We start from the raw sequence: 22,263 nt of genomic DNA, 5'->3' as shown, positions 1-22,263 counted from the left end.
TCTGTCAGAAGCGATGCGCTCGGGAGCGTTTGTGCTCTGCTTAAATGCTGCTTGCTGTAGCAGCAGGGGAGGCTTGTAAAAGGCTTGAGCTCTCTTCTTGTATTTTCTTTTTTCTCCCCTTACTTACATTTGAACTTGATGCGCTGGCTTTGTTCATTCAGTGAAGCGTTGAACACCGTGAAAGGAGAATGTGATTAGCGCTGACTTGGCTTTATTACTGATATAGCAGCCTTTATAGCAACCCTTTGTGAGTGAGATGGAGACTTGTGAACTGTGTGAGAATGTGTCCTGATGAGCCTTGATCATCCTAGGCCTGGAAAAAATAAAAAAAGTAGGCTTTTGCAAAAATTAAAATGAAAAAACTCAAACTCCCTTTAGCTAGCAGTGTGGATGTAGGAGCTTGAGTTTGTTGAAATCAGACTTAAAAATGGGGAACAATTGGCTTCTTTCCCACTGAAACAGTCTTCTTTGCCCTCTTCCACACTGCTGTGCCTGGGACGCTTGCTGCCTTCCAGCGTTGTCTCCTTATGGGTGCCATTCTCTGCCTACTCTGCCCTGCAGCTTGAGCCTTGCACAAAGCCTGGCAAGGCCTGCATGGTCAAGGCAGCAAGCTTGCACTGTGGCCCGCGGCCGTGTGAGGTCTGTGCCCAGGAGCATGGTGTCAGATGCCACAGTGAGATGAGAAGTTACTGCTAAGCAGGCAAAATTTGGTTAAGGGAAGTTGAGAGCAAGGTTTGAGGAGTCAGTTGCAGGCTAAAAGGCTGGCGGTGGAACCTGCCCCAGGCTTTTTTAATGCAATCCAGCATTTGATCTGGGTTGATTGTAAGAGCAATTGAGCTCTTGGTTGGGGGAGTGGTGGACTTGGTGGCTCTGGAGATGCTCATATTGGAGTAGGTGATATGAACAGGAGGGATATGTAACATGGTTGGGATGTAACAGGATGATGAAACGGTGGTTAACAAGAATCTTGGGGTCTTGGGTGGCTCTTCTTTCTTGTTTCTTCATCTAGCAATTCTAGGTATTGTGCAGAAACTTCTGCAAGGAAACATGCCCCAGATGGGATGCACTTAGGAAGTGACTGTGCTCAGTGGGGACAGTCCTTGGAGGTGTTCAAGAAATGTTTAGGTTTGGTACTTAAGGATGTGGCTTAGCAAGCAATATTGGTGATAGTTAGGAAGTTTGACTAGATAATCCTAGAGGCCTTTTCCAACCTTAAGGATTCTATGTGTCAATCTGTCCAATCTTATCTGCCTTTCCTGGGTGCTGAAAGGAGAGGATGAGAGCAATAGAGAGATCCCGTTGGGGACTGATTCTTCTGGAGTATGACTGAGATAATAATGTAGGGAGCTTAATGTGTTTGCTGAAGTCAAATTAAGGCATTGCCAAAATAATAAACATAATTTTTTCTAACACTGATAAGAAGTGTGCTGTGAATTTTGATCATCTCCTTCTTCCCCAAGATCTTCCTGCTCTTTGTGGGAGAGAGGCAAATTAAAGGATCTCTTTCCCTTAAGATTTTTATCATAGTTTTGGGAGGGGAATGGGGAAATGAGTTTTACACAAAACCTTTAAAACCTCTAGTGTTCTCCTGTTATGGCTTTTTGGCAACGTTCCTTCATACTAGAAGTCTAAAAGGCTGTAGTTGGATTGCTGCAAATATCTTTGATTCAGGGTTAGGATAACCTGTTCAAAAAGGATGGTTCTCATATAGTCTGTGTATATATAAATAAAAACTTGACCGAATAGTTGAAATGTATGTGTTTGATCTGTAGAGCCCTGAGTGTGAGTATTCCTTCTGTAGGAGCAGCCAGGTGGGTCTGTGGGGTGGTACCTGAAAGGATGTCCCAAAGGAACTGGGCCACCTCTCTAAGGCCTGGGGATCATTCACCAGTGTGGGACGTTGCTAGGTTTCAGGTTAAGTTTTAGGTTAAGGAATTGAGATCTAGCTGGCTTTTCACTATTAGCCGCTTCAGTGTGCGGTAAGAGTGTGGTTGGAGTTTCACCACCCTTATTGTCTGAACTTGGATGTAAACCACCTGAGAGGACAAAGCTGTGGCCCTTCTGGTGTTACTTTCCTTGACTGATTGTCAGATGTGGCATTGGTCACCGCTGCTCTGTCTTACTCTGCTCTGTGGCCCTCAGCCAAACCTAAGGGTAAAGGAAGGAATTTTGGGAGAAGGCCACCTGGTCACTCCAAGGGAGCCACCGTCCTCTCTTCCTGCAGGCTGGGGACCTGTCTTTTTTCTCCTCCTATTTGTGAAGATATCTTGGAGTTCAGCCGCCTCTGATTAGGGAGATGTTAAATCCCAGTGCCTGGGAGGGAACTTCTGTCTGAGCAGTGGAGGGTTCCAGTAGGAGCACCATGCCCTTCAGTGGCTTCTGAATATTGAAATGATATTAACACCTTGCGTGTTTGGGTGCAGGCCCTCATTATGAGCAAGAAATAAGGAGGTGCAATGAGGATTACATTCTTGTCAGCTGGATACTGACAAAGATGCTTTTTTGTCTCTTCTCCCCTCGTTTTTTGCTGTAATTGTACTTAAAGAACAAAGTTTTTGTCATACGACGCCTTCTGTGCAAGCTTGTGAGATGTGTGTGGCTTATCCTTAGACTGCAGAGATGTGGGGATGTAGAGGCAGTGTATAGCCTACCTTTTTCTTTGAGAGGTTTTAAAACCTCAGTTGCAGAGCTTTGCCCTACAATAGGAAAGCTGAAGTAGACTTGTACATGCCTTATCTTTTTGTTGAAGTGGTTGTTTTTCCAGTGAAGAAACTGAAGCAGTCTAGAGGTCTCAGGAAGCTGAGATGCTTGTCTTGCCCCATGCACCCATCCCCCTGCCAGCTGAAACAGGGGGACCACTTGACAGAGGAAACACAGGGAAGGGCAAGAGCTGAATCTGTGTCATGCAGGGGTCTAATTGTTTGCTATCAGAGCAGGTTTGTCTTGTCATGGGTGGTCTTCTGTTTTGTAACATGATACATAAAAGCTTGGGTGATAGCAGCACTGATAGTGGAACTGACATGATCCTTTGTAGGGTAGTGAATTGGGTCTATTACTTGAAAAAAATCCTCATAGCTTTAGGCATAGGGTCTGGACGGGCCCTCCACAGTCACAGACTGTGAGTATAGCTCAGAAATAGATTGTAAATTGCACGTGGGTGGAATAATTGAATAAGATTGTTTGTTAATAGACAGAAATGAAACTTGATGATGTTCTGTCTGCACAGCTTCAACTTCTGAGTGTGCTGTATGATACATCTGCAGAAATTAGGGTTGTCTGTGCAGAATTAGTGCTCAGTAACATACTGTGGTTTGCACAGTAATGCAGTTATACTGGACATCAGATTGTATAATGGAGATGCAATTTCTAATCCTCTACTTAAAATGAGGATGAGTATTGGGGCAAGATCTTTTTGTAGTTGGCAAATTATTAGTTTTCTTCACTTGGTAAGAAACTAATAGTGAATACTTTCTACAGTAAAAAGAATCAATGTAATGGAGCAGCCATTGAAGTAAGGTTGGTTTTTTTCTTGAATTAGTGATTATAAGTGATGGTCCTTTTATTACTTTTGTTGCGTGTTTTCTTGTTGGGTTTGTTTGTTTTGTTTTGTCACCAACAACTGGGTTCTCTGAATTTCTTCTAGCACAAGCACAGCTATTTTACCGTCCCTTTGCATGGCTTCCTTAGGAGTGTTTCTTCTTTCTTTTTTACTTTGTCTTCTTAAAATTATTAAGTAATAGTTTTATGTCAAGTGAAATTGCTCAGGGACAGGAGAAAGAAGAAAAGCATGGAGAAACAAAAAAAGGAAGCTTTGTCTGCCTCTCAAATGTGTTCCTGCCCATCTGGTGGCAGCCTTTTGGATTGCATCTGCCAAGTTATGCCTAGCAGAAGAGTTTTTCCAATCATGGCCCTGTTTTACATGTTTCAGAAGCACTGCAAGTTCCATGGGGAAGGCACTGCATCCACAGCAGGAAAGCCATGGATGTAGGATGTGAGAGGGTGACTCCTGTAAACCATGTGCTTTGTGCTTTCCTTCCTTGGGAAGATGTTGGCTATGGGTAGTGGAGAAACTTCTTATTTCATTATCGTGAAGGGCTGAATAAAAGCGGGTGTTGCCTGGCTCAAGGCAAATTTTAAGTTCTATTTACAAAATGTTCCCACTGAAAAATCTGGAAACGCTTCAGAAAGGAACTCTTGCACCGATGGATTTGTGCTAGACACTATTAAGCCCTGTTATTTTTCTGGCACTGCCTCCAACGCTTCTTGAGAATGTGCAGAGTAGGCAATAAAATGAGCGCAACTCTTTTAAAGCAAGGTTGCATAAATCATCTGAAAGGAGAGTAGCTTCTCGTATACCAGCAGTAACGCTCCATTTCAACCTCTCTAGTGGAGAAGTAAGCTCAAACTTTGTGTAGCTTGGCCTGGATTAGGATTAGTGTCAAGTCACTTTTGGTATCAAATGGAATTAAGAGGAAAAACATTTTCCAAGAGTGTCAAAGTTCAGCTTTTTTCTTTCCAGTTGCACGTATTATCTAGATTCTCTGCCATCCGCTGGCAGTGCCTTAACAACTAAATGAGGCTGTGATCTTTAGTGGCGGTGGAATCCTTCCATAGTTAAATATTTGAGTGGGTCTCTCCAAGTGAGTCAACTTTCCATTCTTCAAAAAATGGCCTAATCTGTGTTGTTTTCTTGTATTATTTAGTAGCTTCTGAGAAATAATCCAGTCCTTACTCTCCCATGTGGAGCTTCCAGCAGAGCTTCGCTTTGCTTTTAGAAAACGTACCTGTCAGAGGGAATAGATAGCAGCTTTTCAATAGGGGTATCCTATAGGATGAAGCTTTAATAGGCAAAATATGCAGGCTGTTACTTGGCAGAAAGCTACTGAGAAGGAAGTGCAGTGAAATGTAGGGTTGACCTTGTTTCTTTTAACCAGGCTGACTCCTACAGAAGTCCTGATTTTCTTCTTAAGTAAAGCTGATGAGAAACTTTACGTTCCAGGTTTAGCTTAACAGTCTGCCATTGCCTTGTGCACAGAGAAAATAGAGCAGCATGGGATTAAACCTACTACAGTCTTACTTAAAGCTTATAACACAAAGAGGAGAAAATCATAAAAATATTGTTCAAGAAGGCTTCGACGTGTACATGGCACGCTTTGGTTCTCTGGTGTTGGCAAAGTGACGTTGAATCATTTTTGGGAGCTTGAGTCTAAATTTTGTTGTTGAAAAGCTCCCTTTTTCATAGGGCACAAGCAGTAACAAAAACATGAGATGATTTTGTTCTTTTTTAACTGTATCACGTTTGAGTGATTTGGGAATTGAGCCAAGGATACTCACTGATATCTGGTATTTTTTTTGCAAATCCCCTGCCACCGTTGTTTCACCTGGAGCCTTAATGGTACAACTAAAGGAGTAGTGTTTTAACCAGGATGTGCATGTTAATATCTAGAACAGATGGCTCGAGGTGCGATGTGTTTCTGAGGCTGTGCCCAGTCGTCCGCTCTGTTTGGAAGTGGACCCAAGCGGCAAGGCTGAGCATGCTTGAAAATTAATGCATTGATTGGAGCCTGGCAGTCTCCTGGGATTGATTCCAGAGTTTGGATCCGGATTAAACTTCCCCCCAAGGACTTTGGGAAGTGGTATACAAGGGGGCCTGGTGAAATTTGGGATGAGTCCAACTTCCTCAAGATGGCAAGAAGATGAATGTTTTTACCAAGGGCAAGAGAGTGGGAGGAAACACCCAGTTTAGGGAGAAATATTTGATGGTGGGGTAGTGTCTGGGAATGAAAGGGATGGATTGTGTCTTGGCAGATATGAATCTTTCAGTTTTAATCCACATCTAGGAAGTAAATACAAAGACTCTTGCCGACTTCTGGGAACAGGGAGAGGGGGGATGTGCTGTACTAGGCTTCTTGGGCATGCTGCTTAAGGGGAGATCCTTCAGTGCAGAACTGAAGTCCAGCTACGTGAGGGACCTGATGTGTAGGACCGATGTGGTGCCTCAGGAACTGGTGTGACCAGAACTATAGGAACTCTCAACCTGTGTATAAATGTGCTGTCAATAAATGTCTAGTCAGCCAGTGAATTTCTACTAATTTTTAGATACCCTCGTCTCGGTGGTACATCAGAAAACACCTTTTGCGGGTACAGTTGCTTAAAGTAAAGACTAAAATTCTGACAGACTGCTCTGCAGAGATCAGATTCTACAAATTTGTTTCTGAAATCTGTAATATCCTCTGCAAGCCTTTACTTTGGTTTCTTACACCACAGTTTTACTCTGCATTTTCTTGATGCTCCTTAGGGAGCACTGGTGATGACTGTGTGGGTTCCATCATTGTGTGAATTTCCTTTAACCTCCTTTCAGCAGCAGATAAGAATGTAAGAAGTTCTTGAAGAGGAAACTAGAAAATACACTGGCTGTGCTCAATCTAAAAATATTAGTCATTTTGCAAGCAGGAAACTACTAGTTGAGTATTAAACTGAGAAAACTGCCTTTGTTGGGTCACTGTGCTTTATGTCTGAAAGTAACTGAATATTCAGTTTGGAGGAGTAATGAGTTAAATATGAATGGAAACTGATGGGCATGTTGTCACTCAGAAATCTGGAACCCCTTTCTCTATTTTGCTACTGAAACTGCACGCAGCTGTGATGACCTCAAATAACTAGAAATACCTTGCAGTTAGCAACTTGCTTGTTGCAGAAGCATTCACTGAAATAATGGAAGCTGGTCCAAAAAGTTCTCGTTGTCTTGCTCATGTGAGTGATTCTGTACTGAACAGCAAGTCTATCAGCTTCTTAGTTCAGAGTCTCAAAGGTAGATCTTCAAACCTGTGCCTTGCCCTGAGTGCTTGTGGCACCATTTGTTTTAGTGTGTGTTGAAGTTAGCAGTACTATACAGAGAGGGAAATACTGGAAAGTCATTTTCATTGTGTTATTAGACGCTGGAGGGTCCATAGCAGAGAGCTTTATGGAAATTCTATGAATGCATTGTGGTAATGCCATTTAAATGGTTGGGAAAATATTCTTGAGGGTTGCAAGGCTGATGGAGTGAAGGTGGTGTGAAAGAAGCCCAGCCTTTGCATGCACTTCGTATGTACATGCGTGCACACTCACCACATTCTCAGAGGCTGCCTTCAGGAGTGTTCAAGTTTTGTGTGCCATTATACTGAACCCCAGCAGATCCTTAGGTACAGGCAATCCCAGCTTGGTACAGGGCAGGAACTGCTTTAATGTACCAGACAAAGCCATGTGTTGGAAGGTGAAGCTCTGCCTCCTTTTGTTCTTTGCACTTGGAGCATAATTGGGATTTGGCAGCCAGTCCTCTCAATACCCCACTCAATATTAAAAGCTTCTCATTCTGTGGTGCTGCTTGCATTATTTGTTGTCTCGGGCTTTTTGAGAATACCATTCACGTGTTCTGTTCTGGAGAGATGAAGTGGCCAAATAACATAGAAAATCCAGTTGATGTTCCTTTTAATCTATGGGCACTCTCGTGCCCATAGTATAGTATAACCCTTTTTCCGTGCTTGCTTTAACTTGTTTTAATTTGGCCTTTGCCCTCCTATAACTCTTACTGAATTCTTATATTCTGTAGCTGCACCGTGCTTCAAAGAGTGGGTGTGGGGGTTTGTGTGGTTTCTTTGGCTTTTTTTAACTGTTTGATTTATTTAACTTGCAGATGATCAGAATTTCTCATTCTGACTAAAATGTTACCTAGCTGAAGTATTCTACCTTGCTGGCTGCAAGCTGGTGTGTTCTGGTTTTCTTTAGCAATACAACAAATCTGGGAGCTAACTTCAATCCCTGGCGCTACTCTGACCCCGCTTACTCATTGCCCTTGTGCCCTATGGCCATACTTTGGTTAGTGTCCGCTACCATTCAGTGTGGATGACACACAGATATCCTGTCCAGCCTAACGCTGCCCTCTCAGCGCAATAAAATGCTGCATGTCTGAAATGACTGATAACCATCAATGATTACCGCCCAGTTAAGAGTTCAAGAAACAAGGCAGCTTTAATCAGCTACTGAAGTCTTCCTCTCCAGCTCACCCACCCCCAATTTAGGATTTTAATCTGTTTGCTTGATATTTAAAGCTCACCTTTTTTTCCTTTGATCCGACTTTAGACTTTACTTACAAACCCAACGCATGGCATTTATGCTGAGCTGTGGTCCTGCAATCACTCAGTCACTGAAATAAGGCAAAAAAAACCCAAAACCCAAAGCCAACAAAAAAACACCTTGTTTTTTCTGTTTTTCCTGTTGTAGGTCTTTTGTCTTCAGTTATGTTTACATCTCTTGGGTGCATGAGGGGTGCCTTTCCAAACAGGCTGTACTTTCTGGCTCTTCAGATCTTTGTTGACATTATGCTGTCCAGCTGGTAATAGGAGAATGTAGGGAAGCTCTTGGTCTCTCTTTTAGCCTTAGGAAGCTAAGTGTTCTGGGTTTATAAATCAGTTTGCTTTAAAATCATGGAGTTCTCATGTCCCATTATGTCTGGCATCTCACAGAGATGATATGATGTCTCTTCTTCCTCTGCTTAATGTACTTGCTATTATATGCCAGATAGATTGCTGAGCACAAATAGAGTAAAGAAACGACTGTGTATGTGTGCAAGGGGATGGATTTGGGGCTTTTTTCTATTTTGATCTAGCTATGTTTTCAAAATAACTAAGCATTGCCTAGATGCTCTAATGAAAATCTGCATGAAATGGTTTGGTGTTCAGTGATTAAATCTATTTCAGTGCAAGGAGGTATTTTTTAAAGACTTCAGTTTGGAGTCTTTTTTTTTTCCTCCATTAAAAACCAAAAATACAGCTTTTAGGAATTCAGTACTAGTATTTTTACATGCTTTGGAAAATAGTTCAAATACTTAGACAGTACAGGATATCCAGATTTAATGTTTGTGTGAAGTGGGATGCACCGTCACTCTGATAATCCTTGAGTTGAGTAGCTCTCCTACCTGAACCTGTGGCAGGTGGTAGGAGCCAGGAATTACAGGCATTCCTGCTTTGGGCTGTGCTTGTTTTAAAAGGCACCCTGCTTCTGGCTGAAAAATGTTTCTTACTGAGCTAAAGTAAATGAATTAACCAAGGGGCAAAACTCAGAGTTTAGTTAAAAAGGAAAACAATTACAGCTGGGGGGAACAAGAGGACTCCAAAGCTTGCAGCCCTCTGGGCACTCAGAAACTTGCCCTTATGTTGCATTTCATTGACCCAAGTTATTTTCTAAGCTTAGAAATACCTGGTTGGATTTTTTGTTTTATTTCGACTCATATGAGAAGTTCTGCTGCTATTAACTGTCTGAATAGAAACATATGCTGGTTGCAGTTTGCGGGCTATAGCCCTATAGCCATGTGTGTTAACCTAAGGAGTACAGATGTTGGATGACATGCACAATGGAATAGCCAGTACTGGACTTTTCCTCTGCAGGTAGCTCAGTGAATCCCAAATAAACCCCCTTCTAAGTAAAACGGGAAACAGGATACAGGAATTCTTGTGCTCTCTGCTTTACAGGTGGGATTGAGCTGAGGGGATGTTAAACCTCTGGTTGTGCTGTGGCTGGTCAAACAGCCAAGATGGGCCTTGACTGCAGGGACTGTCTAGTTCAGTGAATACCATCGTGCTGGAGTCCAGTAATGCTGATAGGATGCGAAGCAGTCTCTTTTACTGGAGTAAGCAGTAAAGTCTAAGTTGATTTGATTTGTTGTGGAGCTAAAGGCCATGACCCGTGGTAAATAGATCATAGGTTCCCAGGCATTAAAGCTCATATCTTGGTTAAGCGTTGATACCTTTGGTTGAACCAAAGGTATTTGCTTGCTCACTCTTCACATTGAGTACAAGATGCATGCTATCATTTTATCTGAGTGCTTCCAAATGTTTGATGTATTTAGCTGTGCTGTTAGTCTGGAAGGAAACCTCTTCAAAATAGAACTGCTGTGGATTTGTTTCCACTTCAGAAGTGGAGCTGAAGGAGCACGGAGGCTGTGTGACCTCCTGCCTGCACCATGGCTCACAGCAGACGTCTGGGCCTGAGCTGCTGTTGCAGTGACTATATGCTACTCCTTCTTTATGGCCAGGAGGGGACTGTGTCCAAACTGAGTATGTTCCTCCCCAAAGATATGCAGTCCTGAGCTCTGTTTCACAGATCTTTTTGAATCAGGCCTTCCAGTGGTTCAGAAGGTGGGTTTTTTTGTGCTTTTTTTGTTCTTTTTTTTTTTTTTTTTCCCCAGTCTTCCTTCATGAGAAAAGAGGCTGGGGATTCAAAACCAAATCATACATCTCCCTGTGATGAGTTAGATATCTCTTTCAGCTCCAGCCCTGATCTTAGCTGAGGGGCATGGGTGGAACCCTTAATTTCTTGGCACTTCTTTGTAATGGCACAAGCACTTTGTCTACATCGGGTGTTGTATCAGCTGCCTTCTGAGAAACTGACAAAGCTGCACAGTTCTGCACTCAGCAGTATCTTGATTAATAATTATGATAGAAACACTTCTGTTGAGCTTAAGTGCTTTATTTCCACCTACTAAGCCTTTCTTTGGGACGGTCTGAAAAACTAACTTGATGTAAATCTATCTTGATAAGCTTAAGGTGTCTGTCTTCTTTTTTTGGATAGGCATCAAGTGCTCTGGAAAATGTTTATCCTGCTGCTTCTAGGAGATCTGTTCTGCACCAGGAATCTGAATCTGAAATAGCACTGTAACCTGCAACTGGAAGCCCCCGTGCATCAGTTGCAGTGCAGTAAAGGACAAAGTACTGGAGTAGCAAAACGCCTTGCAAAATCTTGTTGCTAATATCAGTGAAAGTTTGCTATATTGATTTTGTAATCTTGTATCTTTGGAGAATAAGACCCAGTGGTGGTGTCTTGCAAGGCTTTCTCAGTAGCTGGATAATGTTTTTGAGCCATCTAGACTCGGTGGCTAAAAACTAAGCATAGATGCGAGTTCTTATGGAGAGGGGTTTTGACAGGTAGGGATGCAGCCATCAATGTTTTCTGCACATGAAGCTGGTGACTTTTCCTTTGTATCAAGTGGAAAAATACCAATACTGTGAGATACTGATAACTGAGTAGTTAATAGCTGGAAATGTGTTTTTGGTTGTGCCTTTTTATTTTTTTGGGAGGATCTCTTTGCAGATGCGTCTATAGCTTTATCTTTTAACATATGGGATTTTAAAGTGAGGTACAACCAAGAGAACTGGGAGAGCTCACCCTGTAGAGAAGGTTCTCAGTTCAGGTGAGCTGGGGAACCTTTCTGGGCACACCAGCTCTGCCTCGTGCAGTGCAGCATTTGCATTGCCCTCTTGTGGCAGGTGCCCTGTTGCAGCTGGGCTTGGGATTCAAGAATTTTGCAGTTCTCAGTTTGTTTGTTTTCAGTTAAACAGCATCTCCAATGAAACTGTGGCTTCGCTTATCCTGAAGTGTGAGTTAGCATGAAAAACTGAAAGCAGAGCTGATGGGATGTTGAGAAGTGAAACTGATAGCTCAAGATATGTTATTGAAATGATGTTCCAAAAGACGTAATCTGGGATATAATTTCATCTCTCTAATTATTTGCAGTTAAACTTGCCTGAAGGTTTTGCAGTGCTTCACTGATTATTAATGATTCCAGAAACTTGGTGGGGGGGAACAAAATAGAGAACAAAGGCTTAAGAACTGGATGATCTGTGCTTTTAGCTCAGCATGCTTGCCTTTTCCAACTAGCTAGCGCTCTTGGTTTGCCAGACGTTGTAGGGACTGGATCCTGCAGTCATTTCAAACAACCCTATACCAAAACCAGAATATGGTCTAAATGCTGGGCCACCATCGTTGGCAAGGGTCTATTTCTGAATTAAATGCAGTTGTCCTTTCTGTATGGTAAGGGGGTTGTACATGCCCAGCAGCAGACTCTCCTGGAGGGTGATGCCGTGTCCATCACCTTTGATGTCTTTGTTCTCACCAGTGCTCACCGGCCTCAGCCTTGCTGGGCCAAAGTAGTTTTATTGCAGCAGGAGCTGCTGCACGAGTGGATTCCAGCGTGCGCCTTCCTGGGCCTGCTGCCCCTCTAATTGTTGTGTTGTCAGAAGGCGTGTGCCTCCAAAAGCCTTATCTGATTCTTCCAGAGGCCTTGCAAGTAATTCAGATGTTGACCCCTTGAGCACACACAGCTCACACCGCCCGCCTCAGGGCATAGCTGGGAGGTTTAGCGCAAAGCCTGCAAGCTTGCTTTGTCACTGGGGCAGGAGCACCTGTCTGGGGAGGGGACGAGGGGCCGGGGAAGGTGAAAAGCTGGTGGGACTTGGAGGGGAGAAGGGAAGGCCAACAGCTGCTTGTGTCAGCGCTGGGATAAATGCGAGGAGATTAATAGTTATTTAAAGAGCAAATGGGGACATGGCATTTGGCTGTGGCATGTGAGCATATAAATGTGGTGGAATGGCTGCTCCGCTGGTAACGTTTAGACAGATGGTTCCTGGACTGAGTGGAATGAAAAGGATCTTTGATTCTCATAAGGATATCTTAAATTTTAATGGGGTACTTATTTATTTATTTTTTATTGATGTCCAGGCAGCAACCTCAGCATTTCCTGATGGCGCTGTCTTGTTAACGCCAGCTGGCTGTTTGGTCATCCTTCCCCACAGTTCTGAGTAGCCTGGGATAAGAAGGACCAGTCTTTAAGTGAAAGCTAAAGCACTGTTGTTTTGCTGTCTGAGCTGCTGTAGGAGACTGTTTTCATCACAGTCGCCTTTTCATCATTTGGCTGGTTAGGGGGTGTGTCTGATGCTAATCTCCATGAGAAAAATAAAACAACTGAGCAGAATTCTTGCTGTTGGTCGGGGGTTTTGTTTTTTGTTGGTTTTTTTCTTTTTTTTTTCTTTTTTTTTTTTTCTGAGGAGTCTTTAGGTGTTGTTATGATCATGGGTGTGAGACTAATTTAGGTTGAATGATCCCCAAATCTGTTTTGTTGTTTATTTATATGATGCCGTAGAACGATGGAGAGGTTGGGTTTCTTGTGTGTTCTTTATTTTGTGTTGTTATTTTTTTAACTGAATGTGAAAATATTGACCAACAAGAAGCATATTCTTGGCACTGTATATCAGTATCCTGGCTCCAGCAAAAACACAGTCTGTTAAATAGGCCTTGGTTGTTGGATCACCTGCAGAAGGTGAGATGTAACGGTCATCTGCATTGCTGAAGCTGCAGTCTTCTCTTTGAGAGGAAGATCCAGTCTGGTTTGTTGCCTCCTGTGATAGCTATGTGGCATGCTTTGAGCCCAGTTGTGGGCTCACCCATCTAACAGAAGTACTGGGTCAGCCAGTGTCTTCTCTGCTGCTGTAGATGGGGAAACTGAGGCAGCAAGGGTAAATGACTAACCTGAGGCAACACAGTTGCTGCTTCACTCAGGATTAGGGCTCAATATGTAATTGCTTTTATTACTCTGCTGCCTGAAGGCCTTAGTCAAAGTGGAGGCCCATTATGTGGAGTGCTTTTTACATAGTGAGGAGCAATCCTTGCCCTGCAGACCTTGCAGCCTGAAGTAGGCCATGGGTGGAGGGGGAGGCAAAGCGACTTGTCCAAGGACACTGTGCTGCTGGCAGGGCAAGGCAGAGATCCAGCTATCCTTCCTTTGCTTGGTGTCTCTGCAGACCATCCCTTAACGAGTTCCCTATGTTGTTCCCTACCAGATCTTCCTTCTCAGTGCGGCTCATAGTAGGTCCTGTGTGCTTCATTGAAGACCCAAGAACACCAATCTCAACTTGGGTTTTTAATTAAAGGCTCTATGATATAGCAGCCTTTTCCAGTGATGCTGAGTAAGGAAGATTATGTGTTGGCTTAATTTCCTTTACTGCCTTCTTTCGGAAGGACAGCTGAGAGTGCACAGTTCTGGACATAGGGAGTACACCAGTCCTTAGAAAGGAACCAGTCTGTTCCTCCATGATTGAAATGATTGGAGAAACAGGAAGTTATGTGCCCTGTCCACAGTCCATAAGGAGTTCAGTAGATAGCCTGCATTGTTCCCTTGAAGATCATGATGAGCAGCGATGTGATGCTTAAAGCTGTGTGTGTGTGAACCAAAATGCTGCTTGTGGTACTTTCTTGTCCTTGGGTTTCACGATCTTATAATTGGAGTTCAAGAAAACTTACTTCCTGCTTGCTTTTTTTCTTTCCTTTCAAGGAATTTGTCCACTTTTATCCTACTTTGTTTTACTTCTCCCTCCTTTTTCATAAGGATCCTGGTTCACTGAGTTGTTATGTTACAGGAAGGCGTTGAATGGGTATGCTCATTCTTGTCACCCTTCTCTGATTTCTCTTCTAAACTCTCTCTGATCCAACCTCTGTTTCTGTACTTTGCCCTGTAGCCTTCTTTTGATGTATTAAGTTGTTTTATTTGTCATTTGTAGCTGGAGGATACTTTCGGTCTCAGCGGTGTGTCTGCTTGTTTAGGTGCTATGTGGTATGCAGCTGCTGATGCTGTAGGCATGCAGGGAAATGTTGCATGCAGTGAGCTTCTCCTGCTTGATGTGATACCTTCAGTTCCTCCATGCTTGAGGAGGTACACAGCGTGGTTTGAAGGCTGTGTACCTTTGACAATGACATAGCAGTGTGGTCACCACTTGATATAGGTATCCTAAATATCAGCACGCGTTGTAGGATCTGATCGACAAGGAGCGTTATTTAGGTAGACAAGACCATGAGACAATGTAACCTTGTACATGGTAGAGCTGGTTTCATTGTAATAAAAGGGGTGATTTGTATCAGGTATTAGCAGTCCCTCCAAAAGGTCTGTGGTTGGCAGCATCTGGTCGTAGGGAGCCTTGCCTCCCCGTGATGGCTTGCTGCATGTGAATCACCTCCTTATTGTGTGTGTGGTGTCTTTTCCCAGCTCTGTTCCACACTGTTGATCTACTGTGTGGCTGCATGAAGCTTTACCTCTTTGTTTTTCAGTCACTGATGGAAAATGGGACATCTTCTTTGCAAATATCCTTCCTTATTGAATGACACGCATAGGGTGGTGCTGAGATCATGCTGTGCATTCTCCATCACGATGGTCACGCTGTGTCAATTTGGTCCCTGCTAACACTGCTTCTGTAACACTTCTGTGTGTTTCTTTGCCTCTAGCCACAGTACACGAACCTGGGGCTCCTAAACAGCATGGACCAGCAGATTCAGAATGGCTCTTCCTCCACCAGCCCCTACAACACGGAGCATGCACAGAACAGCGTCACGGCCCCCTCGCCTTACGCCCAGCCCAGCTCCACTTTTGATGCCCTCTCGCCCTCCCCAGCCATCCCTTCCAACACAGACTACCCAGGACCTCACAGCTTCGATGTATCATTTCAACAATCCAGCACAGCAAAGTCTGCAACATGGACGGTAAGGATGCAGCACAGCCTCGCTCCTTCATTGGCTTCAGTCCTGCGGCCAATAGTGACACTACTGATCTGACACACGTTCAGGCGTGTGCAAGAACAGAGTGACCCGTGTCCCCTTAAGTGCACGACATGTCACACAGAAGGGAGAGATTTATCTTGGCTGCTCTGGGAGGGTGTGGTGGGAATTGAACCCTCAGTAATATTACTAAATCCCTGGTGAATAAAATGCCTTGCAAAAAGACAGTCACTTCAACACTGTGTGATGAAACAGCAGCTCTCTGTTTAAGTATAACATACTGTTAAAACTTGGGGTGGGCATAAGGATGGCTTCATCATTTCCCTTGGTGCTCTTCATCTGTGGCTTTGTATTAGGGCTGATGTGCAGGGCTGTGCCAGCAGAACAGAGGTACAGGATGGAGATGGTTTGTCCTGATCTATTATTAATATTTTTCTAGCCTTAAAAAATTTTCCTTAGCTTTGTGTCGTGGTGTGATTTAGGGCTCTAGAGTAGAGATCTTCAAGAGAGCAATATTCTCTACTGCTATGATATCGAGTAGTTGTCTTTCACTGCTTCAAGCACAACTAGTCAGTGTAGTAAATAATCCCCTATGGAAGTTTCCCTGCGTGGTGAGTGAGGAGAATTAGGTAAATTGAACCTTAGTCCTCTGAATAACACTAGAGTTAGATGCCTAAATCAGGTATTACCAGTAACCCCTGCTGTGCTTGGTAATTAAGTAAACCAGATTTGAATCCCCAGTGGAGGGAACAAATTTATTTTTTTCCTTTAAATATATGTACTGATTCTTCTAGTTTCAGGTCAGATCTCAGCTTTGAGAGTATTATGATTTGTCTAACTTTTCTTCGCTCAAAGCTGTTTTGAGTTTTTCACTTTATGGTGACTCTGTTTAATGACATCAGATTATCCAACACTTCTATCTTTAAAACAACATGAACAAAAGCAGTGAGTTGCAGTGATTTCTAATTTAAGGTGCTTTTTTGTGTGTGTGTGTGTTTATTTTATACCAGAAAGTAAGTATATCAGCTTTTCTTCTTTTCCATATTTAATCCAAGGAACTCCTTTGATTTCAGACACAATGTGGAAATTGCAGCTAGCCACTGCAGGTAGGGAAACAGTGTAATCCATATGCTCCTTATTGGACAGATACGAAGAGATGCTGAATAATAAATCAGTTTAAAATTGCATCTTTCATACATAGAAGTTCTTTTAAAGTAAACTTCTGTCTAAACCTGGTAACAATAACTTTGTTTAGAGGGAATGTTTCATGGAGTTAAAAATGTTTTGTCTGGTCAAGGGCAATTTATTTATTTTCCTATGGATGAATAGATGGAAGTCTAAATGAGGTTGAAATGCATTTTCTTCTTTATCTGCGCTGTCTATGATGACTTGTTGTAGTTCATGCTTTTTGTGTCCAGGTTTCTCCATTTGCACTATGCTATTTATTTTCATTCCCCTTTTAAGTAAGGAAATTGTCAGGTCTACTTTCCATTTCTCAGGGCAAGAAAATGCTGCCCTTGGATTTTTTTTTGCAGTCTGCTGTGGAGAGGGTCCTTTGAGAGAGAGATATGAAAAGACATTTTCTTTTGATAAATATAGTACAAAGAATTATCTAACGCAGCGGCAGGGAACAGGAATGTTTGATGCTATCCTTTCAACTACGAAAAGTGGTCTTTTGAAATGAGTTTTGAGTTTCTCTGGTAGGCTGTTCTGGCAGAGTTGAAGATGAGCTACTTGCAAATGTGAAGTTGAGCAAGCACTTGGGGGGGGCGGGGTGTTCACTGTAATGACAGCAGCTCTCAGGGTAGAAGTGAGGCTGAGATTCAATGTGGATCTAGGTAGTAGTCAGATCAGATTGCATAATGGTCATCTTTTATTTTTTCTCCCTTGGGGGCAGACACATTTAGCCTCTCTTAATTTTCTTTATCTATGACATGGACCATGCTACAGTCAGGTGATCTGTTGCCTGTAGCTGTTGCAGTCGGTGGCACAGGGACAAGCCTGTGTGTTTTAGTCAAGGAGCTGCCTCCTAAACAGTGCTGTTTGCGGAGGAGCATCCTGATGTCCCTGTACTGAGCCTGGAGCTGCTTGTGCAGGGGCTGCATGTATGCAGTGGCTGATGACAGTCTTGTGGTGGCTGCCGGGGACCTTCAATCAGTGTTTCACGCTCAAGCATCTTTCCATCTTCAGAGCTCTGCCCTTCTGCTAATTAATCCACCAACTCATTTCACATGGGCTGTTGAGCAGTTGGTAATGTGTTCGACAGCTTTATCAGCGGGGTGGGTGTGGAGGGCTGTGGAGGCTCTCTGCTGCTGCTGTCCTGAGAAATGTGGAAACACGTGTGAAACCTTGTTGAAAGAAGGATTGCCCCATCCTCACAGCAGGAGCAAGTTCTCTGAGTTGCTCACTAACTTCCCCCCCCCAATGTGACTTCATGTGCTTTGATTAATGCCTGTCGTCATCTTTTTTTTTTTTTTTAATGATGGATTAGGAACCTACCCAACTGGAAGAGTTTCTTCTACAGCAGTGACCTATTAAACATTTAATTACTAGATGGCCCCACCCTTATTAAGAGTCCAAAACTTGAAAGCCGTGTTTCTTAGGGCTTTTTCCCCTTGTGTTCCCCAGGGTGATAGTATTAAGGAAACTTATATCACACTTTCCCCACTTTGGGAGTGGATGAGTGAAGCTGACCCACCTTGCCCTGCTAGAAGGGCTCAGTGGAGGCAAGCAGTGGGTCTCATGTCCTGTCTGACAGCACACTTTGCTGTAGGCTCATCTGAGTTTACTTGGGGCTGAGTTGCATTAGATGAGGTCATGGGAGAGCAAAGGCTGTGGGCCTGGGGAGAGGACTTATTTCCCCTGGAAAAGCAAAGGTGCCTCGGGAGGGTTAGAGATGTCTGAAGATGTAACACTGGGAGGGCTGCTTCTCTGCTCAGGTTTGTGATGGACTCCTAACTCAAGGGGAGAAGGAGCTGGACAAAAGCTGCCGAAAAACACTGGTTGCTGTTAGGTGAGAGTGATTACATATGCATGAGCAGTTTGCTTTGAGAATATTGCAGATTTTCTCTCTGAAGTCTTTCATGACCTTAAGTAGGAATTCCAGTAAAACATGCTGTCTAATCAGGTTAGCTGTTCATTTGTATGCAATGTTGAACTAATTAATGATGACAAATTGAGATTGGATTGCAGAGGACTTTATAAGCATCCTTGATGATTTTTGTTGTAATTAATGACCTGAGAACACAAGAATATAAGCAAGTTAATCAGTCTTTTCAGAAGGAGAATCTTTAACGATTGCAGCTCTCTTTGAGTCTTTAGAAACAAAAGCCTTAGGAGTCTAAACCGAGCAAAGCTTTTCACATCCGTGCAGGGGTCCAGCAGCTCATGCTGCAGTAAAGACTTGCTGAAGGCCAGAGGATCAAGCAGGTATCACTTGGTGGTGCTGAGACAGAGGGTTGTGAAGTCTGAGAGAGAAGCCCTATGAATTTGGTGAAATTAGGTGGAAGCTTATCCAGAAGTGTGCGTCATTTATTGTGGGATACTTCCTCTGCAAGAATTCTCATATACCTGGGCTTGTGAGATCTCCTCCCATTTCTGCAGCAGAAGCAAACAAGGCATTTCAAAAGCGTGCCACCTCAGACTTCTTGTTTTGTTTTTTTTTTCTTTCTGGAAGTAACTTTGTGTGCAGATGTTCCCACCCACTCCAAGTGCAAGTAAATAAATAACTGCACTGGCTTTTCCCACTAAAAAAAGATTTAGCAATCACCTGTTACTAGCACAGAGCTTGCTACATGACTGCTTGTCTGGAGAAGAACATGGTTGCAGTAGGGAAGATTTAAAAATGAAAATAATGTAAAAGAAATAATTATGTCAAGGTTAGTAAAAGTTAACGTTGCTGCCAAAGTCGAGCTATCAAGAAACAAATCAGATCCTCCTATCCCCATAAGCAAGATACCACCTTATAAGTCATGAGACTTTATTAAAGACAAACAGGTTCTTCGGATGTTCCCCCAGGTTTTTGAGCCTTTAGGGTGCATCTATTAAATCTTTTAAAGCATTTCTGGGTAGTCACGAGGGGTAAGGAAAAAGAAGGCAGAAGTAGCTTTGAGTTTTTGCATGAAAGCCAACGTTTATTTGCCATTTTTTTTTATTTTGTTGAAGAAAGACAGCCCTGCAAGACTTGCATAATGGCAGTGTTGGCAATAGCTGAGTGTAGCAGTTTTTTCTCATGCCCTGCAGTAGGTTGGAGCTGAGCAGGGTTGGTCCTTGCAGAGCTTTGTTATGAAACACAGAGCTCTGCAAAGTTGCAATCTGTGTTCCAGTCAGGCACATTGGTTCTCTTGTGCTCAGTAAACTTGAAGTGCTATTAAAGTGTTTTGATTTCAGACTCCTAACTGGCAGAGCTAGATGACAACCTGTGCAACATACAAGAAAGCACACAAATGCATTGTGCTGTCTGGGGTTTGTAGATTTGGAAGGGTTATATTTTTAAGACAAAAGGAATGTGCTTATATTAGTCCCTGCTAGGAGTAACAGGTTTCTGTGGTTGAGAGTACAGATTCCTTGGCTGGTCTATCTCAGTCTTCTTAGTTCAATTTGATTAATTCCACTTCTGCTTTAAAAAGTAGTTTATCCTGAATCACCTGGTATAAAATGAGAAACTTCATTTCCCCTATGTAAAACGCATTGGAGGATGGTGGTCCATGGAGATAGCATAGCAGCAAGATGGCAATCTGATGCATGCATTGCCTTGACTCTCATTGCCTGTTCTCTTACATAAGATGTTCAAATAGTGCGATTGGAACAATGCTCCGGTAATGCTTCTACTGCTGATCATTTTTCTGCATTGTACATGACAACTTTGTAAGGGCTTTGTAAGGTTTAGCTTTGTTACTCCCTGGTGACACGCCACTTTCATCAGCTGGTTGTCTTCCAGGAAGTGCAGTTTGAGCTTTCCTGATTTCTACCCTCCTTAAAGCTGTTAGGAGGAGGGTAATGGGATTTTGAATGTGTCTGCTTTGGAGGTTCCTCATCAGCAATGTTGTGGGCTTTGGCTGTTGGCGTAGAGCTAAGGTTCCCTGTGAAAGTGAACGCAGGGGTTCTGCATTTGTCTCCAAGCAGTGATGTTGGTCCCCTTCTGGACATGTTGTTAATCCTTTCGTGACTTTTAATGTAGGTTTTCCTCTTCAGCCCAACTGATTGCTGATGCACAGACTGGAAGAACTGACGCAATGGTGTGAGCTCAGGGTTTGGCTCTGCAAAGATCTCAGCAAAGCAGGAGCATTGCCTTATTTGGGCACTTGTCTAGGTGAGAAGTGGTGGGAAGTGGCTTTCTGAGGCTCTTTGCAGCTTTACCTATATGAAGATGCTGCTCTAGTACATGTGCCCTGCTGTCTGCTCAGAGCTGTCAGGGAGAGGGATGGGCTTTGGTTGCTGTGACAGCTCCCATGCACGGAGAGGTCATGATAGTGCCTTCCTGTTTGAATGACTTGAAGTTTTTCCCTTTGTATGGTGCCACAGGGCCCGATGTTAAGGCTGTTGGTGCATATAGAACTTGTCCTGGGTCATCTGCCTGGAAGGAGGGCAGCAGCTTGCTGTCTGTGCAGGAGGTGCCGTTCTCACGGCAGGGACGTGTTTCAAGTGAGCAGAGCTGGGAAGAACCAGTTCCCCTGTGAGAACCAGTCCAGGAGGGGCCTGCTGGATTCTCTTCTGGTTTTTTGTTGGTTTTTTTTTTTTCCTTTGAGTGAAAGGATATCCAAGTTCATTAGCCTCCTATTAAAGTGTAATTGTGCTTTTTTCCCCTCTAAGCTCATTGTCATGTATATTCTGTTTTTATTACCAGTTATCTTTTTTCTCTGACTCCTTACAAGCATCTCCACAGCTCTTTGTAATAATTTCTAGATATCTTGTTGTGAGCTGTCTCTCCTTTTCTCTGCCACTCTCTCCTTTTGCATCCTTCATTGTTTTGTAAGTCATGCCAGGGCAGTGTGGTGGACATCTCTGAGCTGCAGCTGTTTCAGTGCTAAGTTTTGGTAGGTGCTCTTCATTAGCCAAGTGTCCACCATGATGCCAAACTGCACTGTGGTGCTTGAGGGCTTCAGTCAACTGACTTCAGGAGATTGAATTGGGACCCTTTGCATCTCTGTGCTGGGAAGCATAGGAGTGTCTCCTTTGCAGGTATTTGGACAAGAGGAAGGAATTTAAATTGATGGTGTGAATGTCCTTCTCTTTCAGCTAGGATTTAGTCTCCCAGTTGCTGTGCTTGTGCTTTCTCTTTCCTGAGAAAACAAGAGACCAGAGAGAGTTTGCTGCAGGGTCTGCAAGTGCAAAACGCTGAGGTGTTAAGGATGGAGAAAGTAATTGTGGGGAGAGGGGTGTCTTCTCTTGGCACCCTCAGGGGAAGATTTGTGTGCTGTGTTGCTCAACTGACTGTTAGCTGTATTGGCATCAGGCTGTTCCATTATTTTTGCCCACTTTTTTTGTTCCTCAGAAAGCTGGCAATATTATCTTCAAGTTTTAGTTACTTCTGAAAAGAAAATACAGAGGGAGAGAATTAAGCGTAAGAAACGTCTTGGGCTCATAATGAGAACTTTTTCCATCTATGCGGAGAGGAAAAGCGTTAATTAAACATAATTTTCATCAACACAACTGGCACAAAAAAGCCCCACCTACTTTCATGAGAAAGGAATAAAGAGACTCATAATCCTGGATTAGGTATCTTTCACTACACGTAGTATATAAAAACAACACCATGTGAAAAGGGGGAAAATATGTATATACACATACACACCAAACATACCGATGTGCCTCCAGCAGCATTACCAAAGGAATTAACTTTACAAGAAGCAGCCACAGCCTGGAAAGAAGCCATCTTTCAAATAAAAGCTGAATGAGCCTTGCGGT

The 22,263-nt window shown here is 43.2% G+C and overlaps 1 protein-coding gene across 9 annotated transcripts in view; it reads left to right on the top strand.

The window, feature by feature from the left end:
• TP63 (tumor protein p63) overlaps positions 1 to 22,263 on the top strand; it is a 97,393-nt gene that overhangs the window by 35,265 nt on the left and 39,865 nt on the right. For all 9 annotated transcript variants that reach the window (XM_015871913.2, XM_015871911.2, XM_015871912.2 and 6 more), the window contains one exon: positions 15,088 to 15,342. In XM_015871913.2, the coding sequence (XP_015727399.1) occupies positions 15,088 to 15,342 (255 nt within the window). The remainder of the gene's footprint in view (positions 1 to 15,087; positions 15,343 to 22,263) is intronic.

Source organism: Coturnix japonica, chromosome 9 (assembly GCF_001577835.2).
Source record: "Coturnix japonica isolate 7356 chromosome 9, Coturnix japonica 2.1, whole genome shotgun sequence".
NCBI classification, from domain to species: domain Eukaryota; kingdom Metazoa; phylum Chordata; class Aves; order Galliformes; family Phasianidae; genus Coturnix; species Coturnix japonica.
The sequence above is the reverse complement of the archived record's forward strand: the minus strand, read 5'-3'. Positions and strand labels throughout refer to the sequence as shown.